Source organism: Stomoxys calcitrans, chromosome 1 (assembly GCF_963082655.1).
Source record: "Stomoxys calcitrans chromosome 1, idStoCalc2.1, whole genome shotgun sequence".
NCBI classification, from domain to species: domain Eukaryota; kingdom Metazoa; phylum Arthropoda; class Insecta; order Diptera; family Muscidae; genus Stomoxys; species Stomoxys calcitrans.
The window spans coordinates 129583411-129603899 of NC_081552.1; the positions used below are offsets into that span (position 1 = coordinate 129583411).

General features: G+C 38.1%; 1 protein-coding gene across 2 annotated transcripts in view; it reads left to right on the plus strand.

Annotated features, from left to right (window-relative positions):
- LOC106092071 (transcription factor AP-2-epsilon) overlaps nt 1-20489 on the plus strand; it is a 208737-nt gene that overhangs the window by 157312 nt on the left and 30936 nt on the right. The window contains exons 2-3 of one of the 2 annotated variants that reach the window (XM_059370632.1): nt 18876-19106; nt 19196-19381. In XM_059370632.1, the coding sequence (XP_059226615.1) occupies nt 18876-19106; nt 19196-19381 (417 nt within the window). The remainder of the gene's footprint in view (nt 1-18875; nt 19107-19195; nt 19382-20489) is intronic. The other variant, XM_059370633.1, reaches the window with a different exon arrangement.

Here is a 20489-nt window from a genome sequence, read left to right on the forward strand (position 1 = left end):
GAGAACTCGTCCTGTTTCCTATTCTGTAGGGCAAACCGTTTTCCGCAGGAACTTTTCACAGAGCAGTGCAGAGAAGCAGTACAGTGCGAAGTTCGCACCGGTATTTGTAAAGGCGGTAGTGAAATCCAAACTTGGGACTAATTACTATGTGTTACAAGATGTAGATGGTAATTCAAGCGGAACGTATCACGCGAAAGATATGCGTCCTTAAGTATAATTCCTGGTAATCTCCTGACCGATACGATCGAGATTACCCGGTTTGTGCTGGACGATTGTCCAATATTGTTTCGAATATCGTGATCTACAATCAGTGGAGACTTACTTACATTGGTGTAGGAATGTTTGCTGGGTAAGGAAGTTCTGCTTTAGTAATCATTCTAACTCTTATACACAATTGTTTTTTTTTGCTCTTATCTCATGTCTATTGAGATGTATCTACGTGAATGCATTCCCAAGTGTAGGTGTCAAGTGATGAAACTCTATTATAGCTGTCGTTTAAGCCAGGCTGGCGATGGGTCAGTGGGGATTGCGGCGGACTACCAGCCAGTGGACTCAGGTTCGAGCCCAGTTAAGGCCATTATTTTTCTGGATTTTTTCCCTTTCTCGAGTTTTTTTTTTCTGTTCGTCGACAGACAAATGGTTTAATGAAAAGGAATTGTTTTATGTGCGGAAAAGAGATCGACCATGAACAACCGTTGGCATATTTGTTGCTTTTAAGTAATATGCTAGACTTGTTCAAGGTGAACTTGTTTGGGCTCCCGATGGATGTTCATGGATTTAATTAGCCAATCGGATTCTTTTAACGGTTTATGCACTGGATCTTCCAGTATCTCTCATTTTCGTCAAGTTTTTTTGGTTGGAGTCAGTTTCTTTTTTCCATTGGCTTCAGTTATGGTGTCAAGACTTCGAGTTTTATTAATTCTTTCCATCTTGAACATCATCTAAATCACATCGCTCCTGTGGTAAAGTTTTTAAGTGAAGTATTTTTTTTTTTAAATTGTCGAAAAGGCGTACAGACAGCCAAACAGAGCCTTTTAAAGCAGTGGAGTCCTTATTTAAGGAGATATAAAAGTGAATCTTGTATCAAACCCTAAAGGTGCAATTGCCATCATTCCCTTATAGTGTCGTTATAAGGGAATCTATATTGACTCCTTCGAATTTGTGGTGGAGTTTTTTCTTAACTTGTTCGCAATTTGGGGGAAACCCCAAGAAAAAAGACGAAAACCAACCGTGATACTAGGTCTTATCCTGGTAAATCATAGGCCTTGTTGCGAGTTAACGTGTGGATCCACCTCCTTGCTAGAGTTTGGTGAGAATTTCATGAGTTAAGGGCAAACCTTTTGGTGAAAAAATTCAGCCAAGGGGCCTGAAGGAGCGGAGTAGTTTTCTATTGCTTGAGGTACTACAGCCAGTCTGGTTGCTTGACTAAACACTTACCATAATTCGAGGAGAAATTACGAAAGTTCCATACAAAGCTGTCCTTGCCTATAAAGTGCTGACTTACCCCTTTTTGAAGACATTATTTAATTGTGGTCATTATTATCTAAGTCGACAGCGAACTGCCGCCACCCATTTATTAGCAGCGCCAACTCATCGACATAACCCCTCTTGCTCACCCAATTACAACACCCACACACGACAGAGCTAAGTCTATAAATAGACGCATGGGAACGTGGAGCCCAGCTTAATCATCTCCGCATAACAGACTCCACACACGAATAACGTCATCAACAAGACGCCCTCAATTGTATCTGGCTAGTGGCTGAGTGAGCTAGCAGATACCTACTTACCGCATCAGTTATCTAAGGTCTCCGGTTCAATTCCCGAGCCGGCCAGGATGAATAAATTTTAATTAAATTAAATTAGCAGATAAGTGTAATTATTATCATATGCAAAGTTTATCATCCTATCTCATTCCTAAACAGCTAAAAGCCCAATAGAATCCACGTCCAGCGTAAAATGCTCATCGAGGCCTCGGCGATCATCGTGCTAACCTGGCTAATGGAAATGGTTAAAAAGTAAAGCCAAAAGGCTTAAAAACAAAAGTGAGTTAAAAAAATCAATTTTCATTTAAATTTTGCATATGAAAGGTTAATGTAGTAAAAAGTTAATTTTAGTCCATTATAATTATAAACTTAAAAGAAATCAATTTTGGGTCATGTCAAGGAAAATTCAATGAACTATTAATTATTACATTTCCTTCCTTTTGAACTATTCGTCTCAGTTTGCATGCTTGCATAAATATATATTTTTTTTTGACCGTTGAGTTTTCCCTGAGCTGACATATTTAGAATTTGAACGCGTTTGAATAATTATCCGATTAAATTAAATATTACGAGATTAACCCTTAGATCGTTAAATATGAACTGGAATTATAAACTTTTGGTTGTTCGTTCCAAATATTTCATATTTTATTTATATAATACTAGTTATTAAGATTTTGGCTTATATGGCATCATCTTCATGAATTTTCTTAAATATAGATATATAATCTGAAATGGATTTCTAAATTCTTTTACCTTTCCTTGGTAGTGATATAGAGATGGAGTAGATATTGCGTTTGGGGCACTGGCAATTGTTAAGGCCGCTGGTGCCATGGTAGGGTAGGGTTTGGAGGCCATGGTTCCCAGAACATCAGGGAATCGAACTAGCTTGTCGCCTATGTTTCTTTACTATAGATTACAATACCAAATTAATGGGGGAATTTCATTCTGATTTGGTTTGGTCCATTAAGTTTTCAAAGTCTAGATCCATAGTGCTTTTGTTTACTGGGAGTCTAAAATAATATTTTGTTTGTGTCCGAGATTGTGGAAATCAGGTGAATAAAGGAGGTCCGAACCCCCCCACCCGACTGTCTTGCTAGCCCTTTTTAATGGCTCCCAGTCCTCTTTGTTTGCATAGAATTATAATTGGAAATTAAGTCAACATCTTCCACCACAATCTATTTTGTCGAAAGGCGAGTTTTAGCGACCTTCTGGGTAGTAGAAATCTTATAACGTCTTTGTGACCACAATCCGAACCCCTTTTGGACATTACAGTAACGGGGTCTGTTGGCCACGAAAGCCAACGACTCATCGTCTTCCCCACATGCCCTGTACGTCTTATCACCTGCTGCACCGATTGTGCATAAATGAGCTCGTAGTCCTATGTGTCCTGTTATAATACCGAAATCCACACTGACCCCTTTCTTACTGCCTTTCTGAGTCTCGCCTTCCCACTATCCGGATCTCCCCATTAGATTTTCGCCGTTCTACCGACCATTTCGCTGTTCGTCGACCACGCCCTTAACACAGACTGCGTCGACCCGAAAGGCTTTGTGTTAACCATGTTTATTGAAGGCAGTGCTCTGGTATTCACTGCCAAATCGTCTGCTTTACTCCGCAATGGCCCGGCACCCAAACGATGCGGATCGTGCCATCCTCAGAGAAGGCACTAATCTCCTTACACTCCAAGATTGTGCCATGATGGCTAGTTTTCTGTCCGTAAAGATGTTCACATTCGGCGTCCTCACGGGAAAACCACAACACCTCACGCATTCCGTGATCGCCCGGATCCTTGCCTGCAGAATCGTATTATGACCAGGCAATCTAAAACAGTTCTCAGTCCCTTGGTTTCAATATAGTCCCCCAGGCCCACTCTGTCCTCTAGCTTTGATCCATCCGTGTAACATGATCTTCCAGATGGCAGTACTAGGGTTCCGTCAATCCAAGACTGTGCCGCTGGCAGCAGTGCCTCGCACTCGGCCTCAAGTATCGTCTCAGGTATTTGGTCGGATACCTCTTCCATTTCTTCCAGGTTTTCTCGATTATACTATATTAATTCTCATTATTATATATTAAGTTTCATAGCCGCAGTGGCTTTCACACATTTAATCTGTATATCTATGGGTCGGATATCTAGAATAGTGTCCAGTGCCCTAGTGGCCGTGGTCCTCATCGCTCCGCCTATACCAATACAACATGTTCACTGAACCTGTTATTTTATACTAACGTTGCATTTTTTCTCCATCGCTGTCCACCAAACTACAGAGCCATAAATAAGTATTGGTCTAATAATGCTCCTGTAGTGCCAGAGGAATATCGGCCCTACATAGTGCGCAAGATCTGTGAGCTGCCCCCCTGTGGCGTGCCCTGTGCCACTTTCTCCCTTATATTTATGTCATGGGACCCACAATATATCCACCTGTTCCTTAACATATGGTTTACCCAGTCTCTTAGGACCCGATCCACAAAGTACTGGTCTAAGGAATGGATCAGTGTGTCGGTCCACACATTGCTGAAAGTCCCCTCGATGTCACTGCATACCGCACAAGTGTGCGTCTTAACATCGAAGGATTCTTCTATTTTAAGCACTACCTCGTGCAGGGCTATCTTAACCGACCTTCTCTTGACACAGGCATGCTGTTTGTATTTGAGCAGTTTGCTAGATGCTCTACTCTTTATCATTATTTCTGTTAATTCTAACTTTAAATGGCAAATATCTGAAATACTGGCGTCTTTTTGGATATTCTGCTTTTTGAGTTCGATTGTAGGCATCGAGAGGCATAAGTGGGTACACCGCATCTCTCCCACACCCAGAGAAATTATTGGTTGGAATTCGATTATAGGTCTAATTAGATGATAATGGTAAATAATTTTTAATTGTCAGCAGCAAAGATCAGTCATTTTATTAGTTCAGTAGTTGACTTGATTACGATACTATTGAAAGCATTAAATGAAGATGTTCATAACCAATCTATTGGTTGTGCCAATCATTTGCATAAAAAAATAAATTTTTTTGCCTCTAGTTGTTGTATCAACTATTATTATTTGAAATTTCCTAACGGAGCACAAAGAGTTAGCTCAACTACGATGCCAGTCATATGCATACAATTACTGTTTTATTGTAGTTAGTACTGCAACGAATCAGTTGCTTTAACCGAATGTTTTATGGTCATTTACATTGGGAAATGATATAGTTATTTCTTCTCTGTATAAAGTATCGTACAATATATTAGCGCAAAAGTTAATGTCGAGTATAGACTTAATTATACTACTTAAAAGTTTTCTGCTTTTTAATTTTTCCGTACAGTACTATTTTTGATACCAATAACAGATATAGGCCAATTACCTCAATTTCAACATTGGTTGTCGCTACCGAACTGTTTATCAACTTTCGTAGTATGTGGAACCATCAGCATTCGGTTGGCAAAAAAATTGGTTGAGGCAACGAATCTGTTTTCTTTGTGCAGTTTCTACACTTTTCAGTTTGGACTTATTAGTGTTGTAGCTTTGTCCGTGATGGATTTTTTACGTTGCAACTTCATTCTTTACAAAATTCGATATCATTGTAATTCTGTTAGTGCTCTTTTTGTTGTTGTTCTGAGTTTTTTGGTTATATTTCTAGATCTCTTCTGGTTAATCGTTAGCATGGGTTTGTGTCTCTGCTAGTTAAAGTTAACTTTATCTTCACGGACATAAAGTTTACTAACAAAATTTCAGAGAGATTTTATGCTCTTAGATCTATTCACGGAATGAGAATATGACAAAAACTGTGCATTGCATTGCATGTCCTTTGTTTATCTCATTTAACAAAGGCAACGAATGCGCAGCGATTAGTGTGAATCATTTTAGTGTTGATTGTGTAAAGCCTTATAGATTTCAAAGGGAATATTTTTAAACACTTCGTTAATTTCTGTTGAAGCCACCACCAGAGAATGGGGAAAAGAATGCCGAAAGAGAAGAGAATGCCAAGTTTCGTGGGAGCCGCCCTGCTCCCAAAAGAACTCCAATGTGAAATTTTAAAAAATAAGCATATTCGACGATCATGATACAATGGGACTCAGGTGAAAAGTATTCAAGAGTAGATTACGAATAGGGTCTGGAAAGAGCAATGGGCTTTATAATTTGTTGATATCAGCAGCGGACCCTCCCCCTTACCACAAAAGCACCGCCCAAAAATAAAATTGGCCTCATCGGAACAATATGAGACTTAAATGAATGATATTTGGGAGTAGACTACGAATTGAATGTTAAAGATTGGGTCCAAGTATATAGGGAGCCGTCCCCACCCTTAACCCCCTTTAAAAACCCATATTGGGCCAAAAATGACAATTTGGGACTCAAATGAAAATTATTGGTGAGTAGAATACGAATATGGTATTAAAATGTGTGTCAAATTATCTGGGAATTTGACACACAGACAGAATATGGGACTCAAAAAAAGGTATTTAAACGTAAAGCACGAAACTGATATTTATTTTCATGATCAAGTGTCTGGGTAGCAGCTCCACCCCCAAAATACCCCAAAAGCTGGACATATTTATCGATCTTGGCAATATGGGACTAAAAAAAGGTATTGTAAAGTAAAACACGGATACCTAGAAGCGGATACCAAATTCGTATTCTACTTCGAAATATCTTACCTTTGAACCCCATATTATCATGGTCAAAAAATTTCTAATTCGGGGTGTCTAATATGGTGGGCGGCTCTTAGGGGACCCTCCCCTTCCGATATCAACAAATTGTTTAACCTATTGCCCTACTAGACCAACTTACACAATTTTTAAAAATTTTAGATTGTGTAGGTTTGAATGTTAGGTTCGCATTCTACTTAAAATATACATAACTTGATCCCCACATGAATGCCATGATTGGTCAGTTATCCTATTTGGGGTGGTTTTAGAGGTTAGAGCGCCTCCCAGATACTTGGACACGCATTTTAGTTTCATATTCGTAATCTACTTTCAAATGTCTATCGTTTGAACCCCATATAGTCATGATCAGCTAATATTACGATTTGGGGTCTAATTTAGGGGGTCCCCGTTTCTTGGACCTCATTTTTAATGTCATATTGGAAGTCTACTCCAAAATACATATCATTTGAGTCCAATATTGGGATGATCGTCCAAAATGCGTTTTTGTCCTGATCGGTCCACTTTCGATTTTGGACGGTGCTGTTGGGGTAAGGAGTTTCGACTTTTTTTTTAATTTCTAACTCCATGTTTCGCACCACATCAAAATGTCAACGAATACTGAGCGAATGATGCGAATCATCTCTTATTTTCCGTGCGCCAGCATTCATTTTGTTGCTTGTGGTATCGGCAATATAAAAAAACATTCATAAAAAGCAATCATCAAGAAATGAATGCGTTTGAAAGCAACAGCAAAATGCGAATTTTACCCATGCCATGAACATTCCACTAAGGAACAGGGGCAAACTTCTCACATATCAATGAGTGCACTGTGGCACGCCGTTCGGCCGTTCGTCACCTCTTTGGAGAGAAGTTTTACATGGCATAGTACCTCACAAATGTTGCCAGCGTTAGAAAGGGAAAACCAAAGCTGAAAATTTTTTTTCTGATGGTCTCGCCAGGATTCGAACCCAAGCGTTCAGCGTCGTAGGCAGACATGCTAACATCTGCGCTACGGTGGCCTTCAAAGCAACAGTAGTACTTGCTAACGTTGAATGAAGGCAAGTCAAAATCAACGAAAATATGAATGCGTTTTAAAAGCGAATGGTAGAAATCTGTTCTCTGGCAGCTATATTTATTTGTGGAGCCGTATTTGGTATGGCTATTGGAGGCAGCAACGTGATTTGAATACAAAATTTCAATCAAATTAGATGAATATTGAGACAAAGTCTCAAAATTAAAAATTACAATATGTGCTTATATGACAGCTATACTTATCTGTAAACTAATTCGTTTTATATTAAGTACGGGTATTCAAAGACATAAATGTAACACGTTTACTAAATTTTAGCCAAATCGAATCAAAACTACTACTACTGAGTCAAGTCAAATGACAGTTTTGGGTTATAATGAAATCGAAACAAAATGTCAGCCCCTCCTAACACCCTAATAGCTTCGTCAACGATATAAAAGTAGTTTTCAATGTTGCTATTATAAAAAAAATTAATTTAATTAAAATTAGAAAAAGTCAAGCTACAGAAAATAATTTGCTATAACATTTTTTCAGTGTATTGTGAAATTTTCACATTTTTTTTACTTGAAAGAGCACTCGAAGTGTGATGTCGACGAATATATGATTTGTAAAAAAAAACTTTTTTGCACTCAAAATGCCGCTCCACGGAATAGAAAACTTATTAATTTTTTTACTAAAACTGATGACTATTAAAAGAATAAAGATATTTAAATAGTTTCGTTCATCTCGTTTTATTGTAATGTACAAAGATGTAAAAACTTTTAATTTGGATATTATTTCTACATTAAATATCATCAAAGTCCAAATTTTTTATAAACTTCAATATCTACTCGAACATTGTGTTAACCAAACAATGCAATTGGATTTTTTGAAAGTTTTTTGGTTTGAACCTGCTCATATCCAAATTTGAACCCACTTTTCCAGTTTAAATGGGCTTCGTCTCTACTAAAATAAAAAATGTAGGTTCCAAATTTGAAGACACTACTGCACCACACTGGTGGTATGGGGCATTAAAATGGTCACACTTTAGGCCAAAACAGAATAATCGAGTTGAGCTTTGTTTTTGAACGTTGCGTTGAAAAATGCAATTCTGCAATCAAATGCCAGAAAAACAGCGCGCATTAGTTAAATAATTTTTAACATTAATTAACGTGCATCAGTTATATGTGCGAAGTTTTAGATTAATCTATTCATTTTTAAAGGCTATACCGTGATTTCAACAGGCTTGGATTACGAGTGCAGGTGTCGTGGTTATGAAATTTTTAATTTCTCAAGTTTTCTAAGAACAAATTTTGATAAATTTTTTACTAAAGACAAAAGTTCAATAAAACTTGCGTTAAAGACAAAATGTTGAAGGAATTTTCCCAAACTGTCCCAAATTGTCTTTGCAATTGCAATTTGATTTGTTCTGAATAGAAGATTTTAAAGGTATTTTTTTAAGGCCAACTTGTAATATAAATTTTTGTATGAGGTAAGATGAGAGCATCGAAGATACCGGTTATTTTTGGCCAGCAACCGATTTGTCAAAAACCGGAAATGAAAAAAAAAACACACAAAATTCAGAAAAATGCATGAAATCTTTATTTGTATCGATAGTACGGTCCATATAATTTAATGTTTGAAAACTATTTCATGCAAATGTTGACCGTGACTGCTCCTCAAATGATCTATCCGCTTAGTCCAATTTTGGCATACTCTTTTCATCATTTCGGCCGGTATCTCACGAATAAATGCTTCAATGTTGTCTTCCAATGCGTCAATTGAAGCGGTCTGTATAGACATGAGCTTTAACATAGCCCAACAAAAAAAAGTCTAAAGGTGCTAATTCGCACGATCTAGGTCCCGGATGTGAAATAAAATGTTCGGCGAACTCGTCTCTCAATAAGTCCAATGGTACGCGTGCTGTGTGGCATATGGCATCGTCTTGTTGTAACCACATGTCATGCAAGTCAAGTTGGATATCATCTAACGATAGCGCTCACCATTCACAGTTCACAGAAGAAGTACGGTCTCCTTTCCAAAATCGACAATTCTGCTTATTTACGTACCCATTCAGCCAGAAAAGCGCTTCGTCGATGGAATGGAAGAAACGCGCGATGAACTTTCGTAACAGAGCACGCATTTTGATAACAAAATTCAATAATTTGTAAGCGTTGTTCGTTTGTAAGACAATTCATGGTGAATTATAGACCGAACTGAAGATGTTTGACAGTGAAACAAAACACGAACCATCCGTCAGCTGTTTAAACCAACGTTTCCAAACAGATAATAGCTGAATAATCACCCTTTACTAATTGGTTGCTTGAAAATTCACATTTTTTGATAAATCGGTTTCTTGCCAAAATTAACCGGTTTCTTACAAATGGTTTATCACTTTTATTTCATTGAACTTTGGAGTTTGACCTTCAGAGGAAAATTCTTAAAAAAATATATAGAAATTCTGTATTTAGGGAAAATTCTACCAACATTTTGTCTTTAAGGAAGTTTTTATTGTATTTGTATCTCTATAGAAAATGTTATAAAAATTTGTTCTTGAAAATTTTTTCCCTAAGTTGTCTGCAAAACATTTAACCTTTTTTCTTTCGATAGCAAGATTTCAAAAAATTTCTTTAAAATTTATATTTTATCTTAAGAGAAAATGATATTGAAATTTTACTTTTAAAGAAAATGTTATTGAAATTTTCGCCTTCTCAGAAAATTTTATAAAAAAAAATTTCGTTGCCTCAGAAAGTGAAAAATGGATATATTGGTCGATTTTTCCTTCACTTTTAAAGAATAAAAAGAACGGTTTAACCGTTTATTAAAATGCTCATAAACTTAAATCAGTGTTTAAGAAAATAGTTCAAGCACCGGTTTAAGGAATAAGCCAGTTTATTGATCAGAGGTTGAGGAAATGTGCCGATAATTTCTATAAATGAGGCATTCTCCCAAAAAATGAAGAGAAATGATCGAATTATCGACGTATTAGTCCAAATCGGGCGACGAATATATATGGAAGCTATATCCTAATCAGAACCGATTCCATGAAATTCACCAGTTATGTGGGGAGTCATAGGGAAATTCTGCACAAAAAACTCTTAAGGCGTTTTTAATTCCACTCATTTGTTTTTAAGTTATAGCAGTTTAAACAGTTTTCTGCTAAAAAGTTGTAATCCTGACAGGGTGCAACCTTGCATCACACGGACCTAAATGCATGCTCTTTCTTTTAATTTCTTTAGTTGGCAAAAAAATATGACCACTTTTTTAAAGTGGCTTTTTACATGTTTAGCATAATTTAAAAAACAAAAAAATATTTGACTACCCACCACCATGCAATGGGGGATATACAAATAATAGTAATTCCACTTGTTGCACCTCGTAATATTAATCTGAAACCCTTTAACATAGTCGTATATTTAATTTTAAGCGCCTTGACAGCCACGATAGCGGTCGAACAAATGAAGATATCCACTTATTGTTGAACATCGCACAGTGGGATGGGGAAAAAATAAGTGGAAATAAGCCTGCCACTTTGGAATGGATAGAGCTATCTTCATGAAATTTTACATGGTTATAGCTGAGGTGTTATCCACATTATATACATTTTTGTTTGCTGGAAAGTGCTTTAGAAGCCCTACAAAAAAACAGACCTAAATGTGCGGGATAACTTTTATAGTGATCAAGAAATTTGACTAACAACTTTTTTTTGACATTTTCTCAGAGACTGGTCTCTTATTTTGTTGCTTGTAAAAGCAATTCTGAGCCGATTTCATTTTTTTAACTGATTTTGAAATGTAAATAATAAAATGTACTGTTTTGGAAAGCTATAAAATATACCTATCCAGATGCACTCAATACTCAACATCTATATGTCTCTAAAACTACCGGACGTGTGTACGGTCTTTCAGGCAGAGGTCTGTGCCATTACAGTAGCCGCAAGAGAAATTCTGGTAAGGGATCTACTGCCGGGTCTGCAGGGACGCATGCTCTTCCCTGTGGGGAGGTGGTTCTACTGCGATCTCGGTGATTTTGCGAACGTATCTCTGGGATGTCTTTTGAGATTTATAAACGGAACGGGAAGGTTCCGACGGAGGGTGCGATAAGATTCGGCGAAGGTACGTACTTGCGTGAGGGACAGGTGTTTTCACCCGCGCTGTGGTTCTCCATTCTTCCTGTTTCTTTTTTCCCTATATAACCTCTGGATATAGTCCGAGGACTCACGTCTTCTTTCTCTTCTCTTTCTTTTTCTGAGTAAACTCACCTCATGATAGGCAACCCAGTTAACCTAACCTAACCCATCCAGATAGGTCCATAAAAAGATATAGTCCCCATATATACCGATCACCGAGTTTGATTTCTAAAATCAGAAGCCAACATTTTTAAACGATTGATATTAAATTTGGTATGTGAAGTGCAATTGTGCCTTCCAACACCAGCACAATACCCGGCCAAATCGTTCATAAATAGATATAGTTCCCTTATCAACCAATCTCGAGATGTGCGGTAAAATATTTAGGTAAAATTTGATACGTGGAGTGCACTCATGTTCTCTTACCATCACGTAAAATGTCTCTTACCATCACGTAAAAAGGCTCTTACTTATGATAATGGTAAATAATTTTTAATTGTCATTTTCTTAGTTCAGTAGTTAACTTGATTACAGTACTATTTAATGCTGGCACATGATTGATTGGCACAACCAATAATCAATCTATTGGTTGTGCCAAACATTTGCATAAAAAAATAAATTTGTTTTGCCTCTAGTTGTTGTATCAACTATTATTATTTGAAATTTCCTAACGGAGCACAAAGAGTTAGCTCGACTACGATGTCCCTCATATGCATACAATTACTGTTTTAGTAAGTACTGCAACGAATCAGTTACTTTAACCGAATGTTTTATGGTCATTTACATTGGGAAATTAAATAAAGTTATCTTTTCTATGTGTAAAGTACCATATACGACACGGATGCCAAAAAGCCTAACATAAAGCACTGTGTCAAATTTCAGTGAAATCCAAATCTGGGCCAAGTTGCAGAGAAATGTCGAAAAGCCTAACACAACCCACTGTCTCAAATTGCGGCGACATCGGACAATAATTGTGTCTTTTATGGGCCCAAACCTTAAATCGAGAGATCGGTCTATATGGCAGATATATCCAAATCTAGACCGATATATGCCACATTGCAGAAGTATGTCGAGGGGCTTAACTTAACACGCTATCCCAAATTTCGGCGACATCGGTCAATAACTGCTCCCTTTATGGGCCCAATACCTTAAATCGAGGGTTCGGTCTATATGGCACCTATATCCACATCTGGACCGATCTGAGCCCAATTAAAGAAGGATGTCGAAGGGCCTAACACAACTCGCTATCCCAAATTTTGGCAAAATCGGACAATAAATGCCGTTTTAATGGGCCTAGATTTGTACGCTGATCAAGAATATATATACTTTATAGAGTCGGAAATGGATATTTCGATGTGTTGCAAAAGTATACCGTCGGAACGAATGAGGCCATCTGCTTGAAATTTTCGATAGATAATTCTTATTATGTGTCGTTTGCTGTCCACTATTGGCCATATTGGGTAAATTGATTTTAATTTATAAAATAAAAAATAATCTATTTACTTAAAAATTGCTTCGTACTACGTACATTTCTAAGTTGATAAAAGGGCCAACTTTTTCCTCAACTGTGCCTTCAAAATTTTCGTAAACTGCGCTTATGTAAACAAGTAAAAGCGTGCTAAGTTCGGCCGGGCCGAATCTTATATACCCTCCACCATGGATCGCATTTGTCGAGTTCTTTTCTCGGCATCTCTTCTTAGGCAAAAAAGGATATAAGAAAAGAGTTGCTCTGCTATTAAAACGATATCAAGATATGGTCCGGTTCGGACCACAATTAAATTATATGTTGGAGACCTGTGTAAAATTTCAGCCAATTCGTATAAGAATTGAGCCCATTGGGGCTCACGAAGTAAAATAGAGAGAACGATTTAAATGGGATCTGTATCGGGCTATAGACCGATTCAGACCATAATAAACACGTTTGTTGATGGTCATGAGAGGATCCCTCGTACAAAATTTCAGGCATATCGGATAATAATTGCGCACTCTAGGGGTCAAGAAGTCAAGATCCCAGATCGGTTTATATGGCAGCTATATCAGGTTATGAACCGATTTGAACCTTATTTGACACAGTTGTTGAAAGTAAAAATAAAATACGTCATGCAAAATTTCAGCCAAATCGGATAGGAATTGCGCCCTCTAGAAGCTCAAGAAGTCAAATCCCCAGATCTGTTTATATGACAGCTATATCAGGTTATGGACCGATTTGAACCATACTTGGCACAGTTGTTGAATATCATAACGAAATACCTCGTGCAAAAATTCTTTCAAATCGGATAAGAATTGTGCCCTCTAGAGGCTCAAGAAGTCAAGACCCAAGATCGGTTTATATGGCAGCTATATCAGGTTATGGACCGATTTAAACCATACTTGGCATAGTTGTTGGGTATCATAACAAAACACGTCGTGCGAAATTCCATTCCATTCGGATAAGAATTGCGCCCTCTAGAGGCTCAAGAAGTCAAGACCCAAGATCGGTTTATATGGCAGCTATATCAGGTTATGGACCGATTTGAACTATACTTGGCACAGTTGTTGGATATCATAGCAAAACACGTCGTGCAAAATTTCATTCCAATCGGATAAGAATTGCGCACTCTAGAGGCTCAAGAAATCAAGACCCAAGATCGGTTTATATGGCAGCTATATCGAAACATGGACCGATATGGCCCATTTACAATACCAACCGACCTACACTAATAAGAAGTATTTGTGCAAAATTTGAAGCGGCTAGCTTTACTCCTTCGGAAGTTAGCGTGCTTTCGACAGACAGACGGACGGACGGACAGACGGACGGACATGGCTAGATCGACATAAAATGTCACGACGATCAAGAATATATATACTTTATGGGGTCTCAGACGAATATTTCGAGTAGTTACATACAGAATGACGAAATTAGTATACCCCCCATCTTATGGTGGAGGGTATAAAAATGTATGCAAGTTTTCAATAATTTTAAATATCTATAAGGGTTTTTTTAAGACAACATTTTAATGCAATTTTTATTTATTTTTAATGCAGCTTTTATATATCAAATGTTTTTTAAAGACAAAATTAAAAAAAAAAAATCTTTGCACAAAATTCAAGGACATTTTTAAAGACAATGTTTTAAAGAAAGTTATTAAAATTTTACTTATATTTTTCCAAAATTTTTCTAAAGGAAAACTTTCAGTAAGATGATTTCTAAAGACAAAACTGGATGATTTTTTTTTAAGATAAAATTTCTATGATATATTTTCTAAAGACTAAATTCCAATAAAATTTTTTCTTAAGACAAAATTTCGATCAAATTTTCAAAATTTGGATCAAATTTTCTTTAAAGACAAAATTTCAATAAGATTTTTTCTGAATACAAAATTCCAATAAAATGTTTCTAAATTCAAAATTTTAACCAAACTTTTTATACCCTCCACCATAGGATGGGGGTTTACTAATTTCGTCATTCTGTTTGTAACTACTCGAAATATTTGTCTGAGACCCCATCAAGTATATATATTCTTGATCGTCGCGACATTTTTTGTCGATCTAGCCATGTTTTTCCGTCTGTCTGTCGAAAGCACGCTAACTTCCGAAGGAGTAAAGCTAGCCGCTTGAAATTTTGCGCAAATACTTCTTATTAGTGTAGGTCGGTTGGTATTGTAAATGGGCCATATCGGTCCATGTTTTGATAAAGCTGCCATATAAACCGATCTTGGGTCTTGACTTCTTGAGCCTCTAGAGTGCGCAATTCTTATCCGATTGGGATGAAAGTTTGCACGACATGTTTTGTTATGATATCCAACAACTGTGCCAAGTATGGTTCTAATCGGTCGATAACCTGATATAGCTGCCATATAAACCGATCTTGGGTCATGACTTCTTGAGCCTCTAGAGTGCGCAGTTCTTTTCCGATTGAAATGAAATTTTGCAAGACGTATTTTACTATTACTTTCAACAATTGTGTCAAATAAGGTTCAAATCGGTTAATAACCTGATATAGCTGCCATATAAACCGATCTGGGATCTTTACTTCTTGAGCCTCTAGAGGTCGCAATTATTATACGATTTGCCTGAAATTATGTACGACGGATCCTCTCATGACCATCAACATACGTGTTTATTATGGTCTGAATCGGTCTATAGCCCGATACAGCTCCCAAATAAATCCATCTCTCTATTTTACTTCTTGAGCCCCCAAAGGGCGCAATTCTTATTCGAATTGGCTGACTTAATTGTGGTCCAAACCGGACCATATCTTGATATCGCTCTAATAGCAGAGCAAATATTTTCTTATATCCTTTTTTGCCTAAGAAGAGATGCCGAAAAAAGAACTTGACAAATGCGATCCATGGTGGAGGGTATGTAAGATTCGGCCCGGCCTCCGACTCTGCGGCTCTGTTTACAACCATGCTGAATATGATCTATGCAATTTTGGATATAGGTCCCATACAAATGTTCCCCGGATCAAATATATTTCCGCTTCAAAACATGCATTTGTAGATGTTTCAAAATTTTTGCTTTCACAGATGTAGAACAAATTTAGTTTTTAGGGATTTCCAAGAATGCACCAAATGTCATGATTTTTTTAACAAATCTAAAAATGCAAAATGTTTTCTACATCCTTTCAGTGAACTTTATTCGGGTTTTTGTGGTTAGGCAATTTTAATATTTTCAATGTTTTAAATCGGTTGATATATTTAAGTTAGACGTTGAGTGGAGCGGACGTGTTTTCATTTCGTTCCTCGAAGAAAAATATCTGCATCTAGGAATAGGTACTACCTATAACGAAAAAATTTTAAAGCGTTTTTGAAGTAGGCTCAAAATGAACTCCAAAAATGCAACAGCTGCGGTGGTGGCGTCAGACCGCAGCATGTTGTCCTCCCTTCCTAAAGGTGTGGGTGCCTTGGCACCTGTAGTCGAGAGTAATGCCTCAAGCACACCAAACCAAAGGGGTGCACAGCTCGTCCCCAGCCTTTAAGTAAAGGTGGTGTTTCCGACTCGGATTCAGACAGCGATAGTGACGATGAAACAGTCATCGCAGCCGAATCGAGAGATGAGGGCAGCAGGATGACGGCAGAGGTGAGCGATGGCTTTCCTAAGCCCACAAGCAGACCGGGAAAGCGATCCGGTGCACGACGATGGATGCTGGAAGGGATAGAACTGACATTCTAAGCACTTCTACGGAAGCTGGAAATAGGATCAGATCTCCCGAAGAGCATAACACGGCTAAAGTACTGAAGAAGAAAAAGAGCTCCCCGCTTTCAAATATATTGGGAAGAAAACGCCACAACGCCGCAATGGAGACACCAGACAGTGTCCTGTGGCATGCCATAGCACAGGGCCATGGCCGTCTTTTTCAAGATTGGGAGGACAAGGATAGGCAAGTATCCTTATATTGATCCATCAGACGGTGTAGTGGTGGGACACTCAATAACGCCTAACGAACAGGGGGCCGACGACAAGATTATCACCGACTCTCTCAATATTGGGAAGACTAGGATAAGCAAAGATCATAATACTTAAACATCAGGCAGTGTTCTCTGTCTCTGTTCTAACGCACAGGTAGCCGACGATGAAATCGTAAGCCCATTTGCACAAGATTTGGAAGACTATTATATGCAAAGATCCTAATATTGGAACATCAGGCAGTTCAGGGACGGTAGACTCAATACAGCCTAACGAACAGGGACCCGACGATGGAACCATTGCCAACTTTCTCAAGATTCGGAAGACCAGGATATGAGAAGATTCTAATATTAAAACATCAGTGACGGGAACCTCAATGCAAACTATAGGACAGGGAGCAGACGATGAGATCATCACGCTCTCCTAAGAAGCCCATCTAATGCAAGGGCAAGATTCATATTGTCTCAATTCAGGATCCATGAACGACCCGGAACAAAGTTTCTGGTCTGAACCATATCAATACCAATTATTCTATGCTAACACTGGTACTCTGCTGAGGACCTGCGTTATTTGTCATAAAAATTTATTATGTATTTTCCCCAGAGTCAACATCGGATGCAACAGTGATGAGACAGGGAGACGGTTGAACATACCTGGCATCACTTTATCTGCCTTTCGACTCACCGACACCGCCACCCACGTCGGAGCAGCAACGGTTGGTGAGGAAAGCAAAGCGGACAGGAAATGAGGTACTAATAGGGTGCGATCAGAACTCTCACCTTATTTAGTGGGGTAGTACCAACATTAATAAGCGGTGCCAAGTCCTGGCAGAATTCATAAATACTAACGACCTAATAGAACTAAATATTGGTAACACCTAATAGAATTAGATGTGACAATATTTTCGGAAAATCTAATCGATGAGGTTCAGGATTGGAGGGTCTCCATGGAGCATTTCTTCTCAGACCATCGCTACATTAGGTTTAGAATAGCACGTCCAGCGCCGAATCCGATAAGCTTCCGTAATAAGTTGAAAACCAACTGGCCAAAACTCGGAAGACTACTAAGAAGAAGACTTGGGCAATATAAATTAGATTGTGCAAGCAAGCAGACAATATTGACAATTTCAACAAGATTACGACTGCACTATTGGAGATTAACCCCTTCTCTGAGGATGGCACAATACGCATCGGATCGTGAGAGGACGATGCTATGACTAGAAGGAAGTAAGAAAGAGGTCAGTATAGCTGTTGGTGTCATAACGGGACTCATAGGACAACGAGCTCACGTATGCAAAATCGGTGCGACAAGTGATAGCACGCGTATGGCATGTGGGGAAGATGAGACGTTGGAGCATTTCCTATATCATTGCCCGGCCGTCGCGGCTAACAGACACCGGCACTTAGGTGGGCGCACGATACCAGACATGAACCACCTTAGGGGAGTGGTATGGAAAACAATTAATGTTTTTATAAGTAGCACGGAATTCCTAACTTAACATTTTCTTTTTCGAGGTTACTTTTTAGTTTTTAGAGCTCCCAACAAGCCTAAATCGGTTTACAAAATTGAATTTAAATTAGCTTCTTGGGAACTAACACGAAAAACGCAACGTAAAGTGGGTATAGAAAAATTAACGGTAAAAACTATAACAGGAATATCGACCAAAAATGCTGCAAGAGTATGGCGAAACCCCTTTTAAAAAAATATTCAAATATTCGAAAATGGAGTATGTAACCTATTGAAAATGGAGTATGTAACCTATTGACCTTTTAAAAGGTTAAGGCACATGTGGTGTGCCTTAATGCATTGGACAGCAAAATCGTAGCCAATGGGTTTCATCTGGAAAAAGAAATCCTACCATAAAATGAAACAACCAAAATAAAAAGTAGCACGTAAAAAAAATTTCAATTTATATGCAATTAATTTCACCATCTATTGTTTTTTTTATATCTTAGGAACGTTTGACTAGTCATGGCAGTCTGGGACTGTCCAGCAATAGTCCTGCGTATACAACTCACACTGGAAGCCATGCCAGCAGAGGGGGTCCAACAACTGGTCACGGAGGTCATAGTGGAACACACAGCTCAGCTGCAACAATGCACCATCAGTCCCTGCAATCTGACTTTCAACCACCATATTTTCCACCTCCATTCCACCACTCCACACAAAGTCCTCCACAGCAACAGGTAATTATTGTAAAACGGTAGATCTCTAATATATACAGAAAACATCGATGTGCGGTTCAACTTACACAAATTATACTAACATTGATCAGATACCTGCATACTTACAGAACCATGGTGCTCTAGAGTATCTTGGAACGGACCCCTACGGTCAACCATTACCAACTTTGCATCACACGCCCCTGCATCATTACAATCAGTTGGCTGGACTCAGATCAACTCAGGACCAGCTTGGTATACATAGATCTCACAGAGAGGCTGAACTTCAAGGACATGTGGTAAGTTATTATTATTTGGAAACAGTTATCTATTACCTTCTTGCTTTACTCAAGCCAACTTTAAGTACCTATGCATGTACAATCTCAGTAGCAAATTTTTTGTCAGAGTTTTTACATACACGAAGTACATCAAAATAGAATTTCATAGCATTTCCCGAAAAGATTGGGAAACTTTTCCCAACATTCCCAGCATTTTCTTGGGATAATCTTTGCAACGAGAATTTAAGGAATTCACTTGAATAAAAACAAAAGCAGCGCAAGTATGGCAGAGTACTGAGCGAACTCATTTATTAACAGAGTAACTGGGAGGAAGGCAGAGTCCCGGTAAGCAATTCCTATCATTTTGTACCCATAATTACCCTGTAATGATGTGCTTGCTCATCGTTCAATGAATTTGGGATTGGCCAAATTGAGGTTTGTTTCAACCCTTATGCTTGTAGAATGAAACTCCGACTAGAAGGGCACGAGTGATGTTCGTTTCATAATAATAAACGAACTTTTGCAAAAAATCTTTAGAAAAATATGTTAACAATTTGCTATCCTCTTATTCTCCTTTCTTATCCTTGTTATGTTGCCTTGACATGGTCGCATATTCGCTCACATACTTAACTATAAACTCTTATGCTAAACGAGCCACATCTTCTGTTTGGGAGATAACTGGTGGTGGAGAGGGGGTTTTGTAAACCGGTTGAACTATTAGCTCAGAATAAAGCAAACATCCCCAATACAGACAGATACGAAATTGTAGTGCAATGAAAGTCGTATATAAGCGCAATGACAATTCCCCATTCATTTTTAGAGCATTCAAATCTGACTTATATTAATAACTTCTTTGCATTGGTGTTAAAAACAAATGCTAATAATGCTTTCTGAAATACAATAAAAATACAAAAATTTCTTCATCCAGTTTTAAAGTTTACTCGATTATGTCCCCTATGTTCCGTTTATGGAATTGGCGAAACGAACGATTTTCCTCGGCTTATCATATCAATGTTTGCCCCTGTTCCTTAATGGAATTTTCATGGGCAAATTTGCATCATATCCATGTTTGAATGTATATTGTAATCAAAACCAGTAAGGAAGGGCAAAAGTCGGGCGGTGCCGACTG